Raw genomic sequence first — 9589 nt, 5'->3', positions numbered from 1 at the left:
CCTTCAATCTCGACGATTGAATAAAAAATGGCTTATTATGATTTCGAGCAAGCCGCTATGGTGAAATCGGTAGACACGCTGCTCTTAGGAAGCAGTGCTAGAGCATCTCGGTTCGAGTCCGAGTAGCGGCATAGTATCTTCTAAAAGAGATAGAATAAGTCCTATAATGAATTTAATTCCTGATTTCCATTCCATAAAATCTAGAAACCCTCGCTTTTTTCAGAATTCTTATGATTTTTTCAACTTTAGAGCATATATTAACTCATATATCCTTTTCGGTCGTTTCAATTGTAATTACAATTCATTTTTTAACCTTATTCTTATTAGTCGATGAAGTCGTAGGACTATATGATTCATCAGAAAAGGGCATGATAGTTACCTTTTTCTGTATAACAGGATTATTAGTCACTCGTTGGATTTATTCAGGACATTTCCCATTAAGTGATTTATATGAATCATTAATCTTTCTTTCATGGGGTTTCTCCCTTATTCATATGGTTTACTATTTTAAAAAGCGTAAAAATGATTTAAGCGCAATAACCGCACCAAGTGTTATTTTTACCCAAGGCTTTGCCACTTCGGGTCTTTTAACCAAAATGCATCAATCCGCAATATTAGCGCCTGCTCTCCAATCCCAGTGGTTAATGATGCACGTAAGTATGATGGTATTAGGCTATGCAGCTCTTTTATGTGGATCATTATTATCAGTAGCTCTTCTAGTCATTACATTTCGAAAAGCCATAAAAATTATTGGTAAAAACAATAATTTATTAAATCAGTCATTTTCGTTTGGCGAAATCCAATACATGAATGAAAGAAGCAATGTTTTATTAAACACTTATTTTCTTTCTTCTAAAAATTTTTACAGGTATCAATTGACTCAACAATTGGATCGTTGGAGTTATCGTATTATTAGTCTCGGGTTTATCTTTTTAACCATAGGAATTCTTTCGGGAGCCGTATGGGCTAATGAGGCGTGGGGATCATATTGGAATTGGGACCCAAAGGAAACTTGGGCATTTATTACTTGGACCGTATTCGCGATTTATTTACATACCCGAACAAATAAAAATTTGGAAGGTGTAAATTCCGCACTTGTGGCTTCTATGGGATTTCTTATAATTTGGATATGCTATTTTGGGGTCAATCTATTAGGAATAGGTTTACATAGTTATGGTTCATTTACATTAACATCTAATTGAATTGAATAAAAAGGCTAAGCCTAACAAATACTAAGATAGGACAGCGTATATATAAGAAAACTTATTGTAAGCTGTCAAGAACCTTTTGAATCACTCCACTACTTGATTCAAAAGGTTCTAACAAAAGCCAAAGATGTCTGATTAAAATTCAATTTAATTCTTTTACCTTTTTTTACTTAACTTAAACTTAAGAGAAGAAAAAAGACTTCTTTCTTTTTTTTTCACTGTACAACGAACAATTTTAAAAATCATAGGATTACTTTTTGATTTTTTGTTTTATTCATCAAAACTATCTATAAAAATAATTATATAGAATAGTTTCGACCTTCTCACCTGATAATGAGAGGACAAAATCCGGATAAATACCAATACCTATTACTGGTAGAAAGATAGAGATCGAAACAAATAACTCTCGTGGTCCAGAATCAAAAAAATAAGAACTTTGAGCATTAAATAGCTTGTATCCATAGAACATTTGACGTGACATAGATAATGAATAAATAGGAGTTAATATCATTCCAATTGACATTACGAAAGTAATTAGTATTTTTGGCATTAAAAAATATTTTTGGCTGGTAATTATTCCAAAAAAGACTATCAACTCTGCAACAAAACCACTCATGCCCGGTAATGCAAGAGAAGCCATCGATAAGATACTGAACATCGTAAATATTTTTGGAATCGGAATAGCCATTCCACCCATTTCGTCGAGATAAAAAAGACGCATTCTATCATAACTCGTTCCTGCCAAGAAAAAAAGTGCAGCACCGATAAATCCATGAGATATTATTTGTAAAATAGCTCCGTTGAGTCCCGTATCAGTTATAGAGCCAATTCCTATAATTATGAAACCCATATGAGATACGGAGGAATAGGCTATTCTTTTTTTTAAATTCCGTTGACCAAGAGATGTTGAAGCTGCATAAATTATTTGCATTGTACCCACTATTATCAACCAGGGAGAAAATATGGAATGAGCGTGGGGTAATAATTCCATATTGATGCGAACTAATCCATACGCTCCCATTTTTAATAAAATTCCGGCTAGAAGCATACAAGTACTGTAATGTGCCTCCCCATGGGTGTCTGGTAACCACGTATGTAAGGGTATAATCGGCGATTTGACAGCAAAAGCAATAAGAAATCCAATATAGAATATGATTTCCAGTGCGGACAGGATACGATTGATTAGCTAATGTTTCAAAATTTAATGTTGGTTCATTAGAACCGTATAAACCGATACCCAAAACTCCTATTAATAAAAAAATGGAACCCCCCGCAGTGTACAAAATAAATTTTGTAGCCGAGTACAGACGTTTCTTTCCCCCCCACATGGATAGAAGTAGATAAACGGGAATTAATTCGAACTCCCACATGATGAAAAAAAGTAAAAGGTCTCGAGAAGAAAATGATCCTATTTGACCACTGTACATTGCTAGCATCAAGAAATGGAATAATCGCGAATCTCGAGTAACTGGCCAAGCCGCCAAAGTAGCTAAAGTAGTGATAAATCCTGTCAGTAAAATGGGCCCTATAGAAAGTCCATCTATTCCCAATCTCCAGTAAAAATCAAAAAAATTTATCCATTTATAATCTTCCTCCAGCTGGATTAATGGATCGTCCAATCGGAAATGATAACAAAATGCATAGGTTGTTAGAAGGAGTTCAAATATGCATATACACATAGTATACCACTTAATTAGCTTATTTCCTCTATGAGGAAGAAAGAAAATTAAAGAACCTGCAGATATTGGTAAAACTACAATTATTGTTAACCAAGGAAAATAATTCGTGGTAAAGACAAGATGCACTTGGACCAGAAAAACCCGTGCTCAAAAAAGATTTTTTTTGAGCACGGGTTTTTTCAGTAAAAAAAAAATAAAATGGATTCAAAATGTATTCAAGTGGGGTTTTCGGGAACGTATCAATAAGCTAGACCCATACTTCGAGTTGTTTCATGCCATAAATAAACTCGAACGCTCAAGAAATCTGTTGGACAAGCGGATTCACATCTCTTACAACCAACACAGTCTTCTGTTCTTGGAGCGGAAGCAATTTGCTTAGCTTTACATCCATCCCAAGGTATCATTTCTAACACATCGGTGGGGCAGGCTCGGACACATTGAGTACACCCTATACATGTATCATAAATTTTTACTGAATGTGACATGGGATCTATAATTTTTTGAACATCATAAAATTTCAATCTAGTAAACTTGTAAATGAATCATTATAGTTAAACACCAGATGAATCAACGATTTACCAGAAATTTTCTAATCAATTTCCTTCGGGATCAACTCATAAGAAAGGACCAAGATACTTTGATTTCTTACGTTTTCGAAAACATGATGTAGATTCCAACATATTGGACATGCTAATTCAAATTGGTGAATCTTATAATTTAATATTATTAATATTACTTATTCAACAAAGTTGATTGATTGATACGCGTTGATTTTCTGTTACGATAAATTGAGGAAACAATAGCTGATCCAATAGCTGCTTCAGCGGCTGCAATAGCTATAACAAAAATTGATAAAATATTTCCTTTTAATTGCCGACTATCAAAAAAATCAGAAAATGTTACAAAATTTATATTAACCGCATTCAGTATAAGTTCAAGACACATAAGGGCCCGAACCATATTTCGACTCGTGATCAATCCATAAATACCGATAGAAAATAAATAGGCACTCAAAACAAGTATATGTTCGAGCATCATTGACCAACTCCTTATCAATTTCGATTCATTTTAATATGAACAATAATTCAACGGATTTGATTGACTAGAATAGAATATAACAAAAAGAATATATTGGAAATATCTCGAATAAACGAATTTCTATTTTATATTTTATACACGAACAAGAATTCAAGGAAAATAGATGCGATAAGACAGAAAAAAGTTTAATTTGGATTGCTTGCTATTCCTAGTTAGAAAGATTTATTACTGACGAGCCACAGCAATTGCACCTATCAAAGCAACTAAAAGAATTAGTGAAATGAATTCAAATGGAAGAAAAAAATCTGTTGCTAAATGAATTCCAATTTGTTGACTATTACTTATCAAATCTTGTTCTATAATTTGGTTTGATCTTGTAGTCCAAATAATCCCGTACCATGATGTATCTAATATAGTAGTAATTAGCGAAACAAGAATACTTGTACAAATCAACGAAGTAAGGCCATTCCCAATGGTCCACAGATTAAAATTTTTATAATATTCTGAACCATTCATGAACATCACAGCAAATAGGATTAAAACATTTATGGCTCCCACATAAATAAGAAGCTGGGCAGCAGCTACAAAATGAGAATTTGAGAGAATATAGAATAAGGATATACAAACAAGAACCAATCCCAATGAAAAGGCAGAAAAAATTGGATTGGTAAGTAATACCACTCCCAGGCCCCCTAATATAAGACCCGATCCCAGAAAAACTAAAAGAAAATCGTGTATTGGTCCAGGCAAATCCATTATATGTAAAATAAGAGATAAATAAATCGAAATGCTTTTCATGATCTTATTGACCCGACCAGGAATTTTTTTTTTATGATACGTTCCTAATTGAATAAAATCCTAATCTATTAGGTGTGAATTGATCTAAGTACAATTATTGTTTCGTTTTTAATTCTTTTTTTTTGTTCGGTTCGAAAGGGTATTTTGTTTTTTGAAACTATATATTTCGAAATAATTACGAATATATTAATAGATTTTCAAGAAAAATGAATTCGAAATTCTTATCAACCAGTTAATTTGTAATTGAATTTTTATTTATTGACCAAACAAAGAGTAAAGGCCTCATTCTTTTAAGTCAAACCAAATATTCTTTTAACTTAAACCAAAACGGAACCTTAAAAGAATTGGAAATTTCTCTTTAATAGAATAGGAGGTTTACTTACTCAGTTTTTCTTTGAGGCGAATTCAAAATTGTTCGAATTGTATAATCGTCAATTACTGACATTGGTAAACGGCCCAAAGCAATTTGATTATAATTCAATTCGTGACGGTCGTAAGTAGAAAGTTCATATTCTTCAGTCATTGATAAACAATTTGTTGGACAATACTCAACGCAGTTACCACAAAATATACAAATTCCGAAATCAATACTGTAATTAAGCAATCGTTTTTTTCTAATATCCGTTTCAAATTTCCAATCAACAACAGGCAGATCTATAGGGCATACACGAACACATACTTCACAAGCAATGCATTTATCAAATTCAAAATGGATTCGCCCACGGAAACGCTCTGATGCGATTAATTTTTCATAAGGGTATTGAATAGTTACAGGTAAACGATTTGCGTGGGATAAGGTAATCATGAAACCTTGACCAATGTACCTTGCTGCTCGGACTGTTTGGTGGCCATAATTCATGAACCCAGTTACCATAGGGAACATATCGTGAATATCTATGAATAATTTTATGTTTGTTTCTTTCTCTTGTTTGAACCAAGTCATGAATCTCGTATTCTTTTTTTCTTTACAGTGAAAGAAGTTGGAAAGAAGTTGTTAATAATAGATTACCGAGAGAAATGGGTAAAAGAAATTTCCATCCAAGATTTAATAATTGGTCCATTCTTAACCTAGGTAAAGTCCATCTTGTTGCGATAGAAATAAACAAAAACAAATAAGTTTTAGCTAATGTAATAAAGATACCAATTGTCGTTCCAAAGATTCCATTCATTTTATTTATTTCAAATAGCTCAGGGACGAATACGTACGGAATGGAAATATTCCAACCCCCCAAGTAAAGAACTGTTACAAATAAGGAAGAAAGTAATAGATTTAGATAGGAAGCAACATAAAATAAACCAAATTTGATACCCGAATATTCGGTTTGATACCCTGCTACTAATTCTTCCTCGGCTTCTGGTAAATCAAAAGGTAATCTCTCACATTCTGCTAGAGAAGAAATTAGAAAAACGATAAACCCTATTGGCTGACGCCACAAATTCCATCCCCAAACCCCATATTTTGATTGCGCCTCAACTATATCAACTGTACTTGAGCTGTTAGATAATTATAGTCGATGATAACATCACTGTTCCCATCGCTAGTCCAAAACCGTACATGAGGTTTTCAACTCATACGGCTCCTCGTGGGTCACAAATAAATTTAAGGACCGAATCAGTATTATTTCTCTTCGTATGGTTGTAGAATAGATAGAGAAAAAATGGATTGGAAGGTCCAAAATTATACCAATGGAATTCTGTCTGCTATATTATGAAGAATAAAAAAAGTGCTTCTGAATTGATCTCGCCCGTTACTAATTTCAATTTTTATTTGTTGAGTAATAACTTAAGCCTTCAATAAAATACTTCTTGTAGAAATATCAATAGATATTTCAACCCATTGTTTTCGATTACGAAAAAAATTAAATATTACATTAGCTCATAAATCATGACACAGATTATATCTCTCTATATATATGAAAGAAAGAATAAAAAAAAAAAAAATATTTATTTTTTATTCTTTCTTTTTCGTTCCTATTCTTCTTTCTGATCTGAGAAAATTACGAATGGGGGCTTAAACTAAAAAATAGTAAAGGATTATTTCGTTCCTGATAGTCATTACTTTAATCGGTGGATAGGAGCATACTCTGGACCGGAATCGTGGGTAGTACTGCCTACTCATTTCTACTAATTTAAAGCCCCAATTAGTATTCTTTTTATGTTATCCAGAAATATCCTTTTTATATAATTTACATAATCTCCATTACTAATCCTTTGTGTATTTTGGTGTTCCTAACCATCCACTCATTTTTTTGTTCAATCCCCCGTTTGGTTTGGCAATACATGTATGGGAATCTATACAAAGGATAGCCAAAACTCTATACGGTTGATCTTTTGAGCCCGCTTCAAGCTAGATTGACTAATCAACCCGTCTTGGGGTAAAGACTTCTTCCACTTATGTTTTCTTCCACTTAACTCTTGTACATAGGAAATGAGATTAAATTTTTTTTTGTTTAATTTACTGCGAATTTATAAGCTGCTTTCTTTCACTCATATATAACTATCTAATTTAGTTTATCAACCTGAAGGATAATAAAATAACGAAGATATCTATTCAATCCATTCAGCTTATTTTATAGAACGAAAGGAATAGGGAAAAGAAAAGTTTATATTTCAACGAATCGCACGTAGAGATATTGATAAAACACATAGAGTTAATGGTATTTCATAACTAATCGATTGAGCAGCAGCTCGCAGACCACCTAAAAAGGAATATTTATTATTTGATCCGTATCCTGACATAAGAAGTCCAACAGGAGCAATACTTGAAATGGCAATCCATAAAAAAATACCGATATTGAGATCGGCTAAAATAAGGCGAGAGCTAAAAGGAATTACTGAAAAACTTAGTAAAATGGATATGACTGCTATAGACGGTCCAATACGGAATAAACGAGTATTTCCTCTAGATGGAAGAATATTCTCTTTGAAAAGCAGTTTTGTTCCATCTGCTAGAGCTTGAAGAATTCCCAAAGGGCCGGCGTATTCAGGCCCAATACGTTGTTGTATTCCTGCAGATATTTCTCTTTCTAACCATACAATTACTAGTACACCTATTGTGATTCCCAATACAAGAGTCAAAATAGGGACAAACATCCATATGATCCCATAGACCTCTTTTAAGGATTCCAATCTGTAAAAGGAATTGATATCTTCTACTTCTGTTGTATAAATTATCATTTCAACGATCAACTTCTCCCATAATGATATCTATGCTACCTAGTATCGTCATAATATCAGCCAATTTCATTCTTTTAACTAACTGAGGAAGAATTTGCAAATTGATAAAACCCGGCGGGCGAATTTTCCATCTCCAAGGAAAACCACTTTGATCTCCTATCAGAAAAATTCCTAATTCTCCCTTTGGGGCTTCCATTCTCGCATAAAGTTCTTGTCTCGGTAATTCAAATGTAGGAGAAGGTTTTTTACTAATGAATCGATATTCAAAATCATTCCATTCTGGATCCCTTTCTCGATCAAAACATCGGATTTCTAAATTCTCATAGGGACCCCCCGGAATTCCTTCCAGGGCCTGTTGAATTATTTTTATGGATTCCGTCATTTCACTGATTCGGACTAAATAACGAGCTAATGAATCTCCTTCTTTTTGCCACTGGATTTCCCAATCAAATTCGTCGTAACACTCATAATGATCAACTTTACGAAGATCCCATTTGATTCCAGAGGCTCGTAGCATTGGGCCGGATAGACCCCAATTTATTGCTTCTTCTCCACCAATAACCCCTACCCCTTCAACTCGTTCTAAAAAAATAGGATTTCGCGTAATAAGTTTTTGATATTCAACAATTCCTGTTAAAAAATAATCACAGAAATCCAAACATTTATCTATCCAGCCATAGGGTAGATCGGCCGCTACTCCTCCGATACGAAAATAATTATGCATCATTCTCATACCGGTGGCAGCTTCGAATAGATCATATACTAATTCTCTTTCTCTGAAAATATAGAAAAAGGGGGTCTGTGCACCAATATCGGCCATAAAAGGTCCAAGCCATAATAGATGAGAAGCTATACGACTCAACTCCAACATAATTACTCTGATATAGCTGGCTCTTTTAGGGACTTGAATATTGCCCAATTGTTCTGGTCCATTTACGGTTATTGCTTCCGTGAACATAGTGGCTAAATAATCCCAACGTGTTACATAAGGCAAATATTGTATAATTGTTCGGTTTTCCGCAATTTTTTCCATTCCTCTGTGTAAATAACCTAATATTGGTTCACAGTCAACAACATCTTCACCATCTAGAGTAACGATGAGACGAAGAACACCGTGCATTGATGGGTGGTGAGGTCCCATATTGACTATCATAAGGTCTTTTTCTGTAGCTGATAGATTCATAAGTTTTTCCTCGATTCATTCTTACATGAATTGTTGAAAACGAAAAGAAGTACATCAAAATGAAAAATATAATAAATCGACTAATTCAATCAAATTAACGATTTTTTGATTCCCGAATATCCAACTCACTAATTAATTCTTTATAACGTATGTTATTTTTCTTTGATAAATAAGACAGAAGCCGTTGACGTTTTCCTAGAATTTTACGTAGACCTCTCTGAGATAAATAGTCTTTTTTGTGCAATTCCAAATGTGAAGTAAGTCTTCGTATCTTATTGGTGAAACTGACTATTTGAAATTCAACGGACCCCTTGTTTTCTTCTTTTTTTTCTTGAAAAATAACTGAGATGAATGAATTTTTTACCATAAAACAAAAATTTCTCTCCCCCTTTTTTTGAATGTGAATTTTACTGATCAGTAATAATAATAATACCATTCATTTTAATATGCACAATGATTTTAAGTTCGTTATGAACTTTATAATTTTTTCAAATAAAATTAATCAA

At 33.3% G+C, this 9589-nt stretch overlaps 1 protein-coding gene across 1 annotated transcript; it reads right to left on the bottom strand.

Annotated features, from left to right (window-relative positions):
* Positions 1-4850: 4850 nt before the first annotated feature.
* LOC149509292 (NAD(P)H-quinone oxidoreductase subunit H, chloroplastic) lies at positions 4851-9279 on the bottom strand. Its single transcript, XM_089757745.1, has 2 exons — positions 7348-9279; positions 4851-6227 (listed from the first exon to the last, which is right to left on the bottom strand). Exon 1 carries the CDS (start codon positions 9081-9083, stop codon positions 7902-7904), a length of 1182 nt encoding a protein of 393 aa, XP_089613871.1. The 5' UTR covers positions 9084-9279; the 3' UTR covers positions 4851-6227; positions 7348-7901.
* Positions 9280-9589: the final 310 nt, after the last annotated feature.

This window comes from Durio zibethinus, unplaced genomic scaffold, assembly GCF_047325235.1.
Source record: "Durio zibethinus cultivar Kanyao isolate XHJ-2024 unplaced genomic scaffold, ASM4732523v1 HiC_scaffold_202, whole genome shotgun sequence".
Taxonomy (NCBI): domain Eukaryota; kingdom Viridiplantae; phylum Streptophyta; class Magnoliopsida; order Malvales; family Malvaceae; genus Durio; species Durio zibethinus.
The sequence above is the reverse complement of the archived record's forward strand: the minus strand, read 5'-3'. Positions and strand labels throughout refer to the sequence as shown.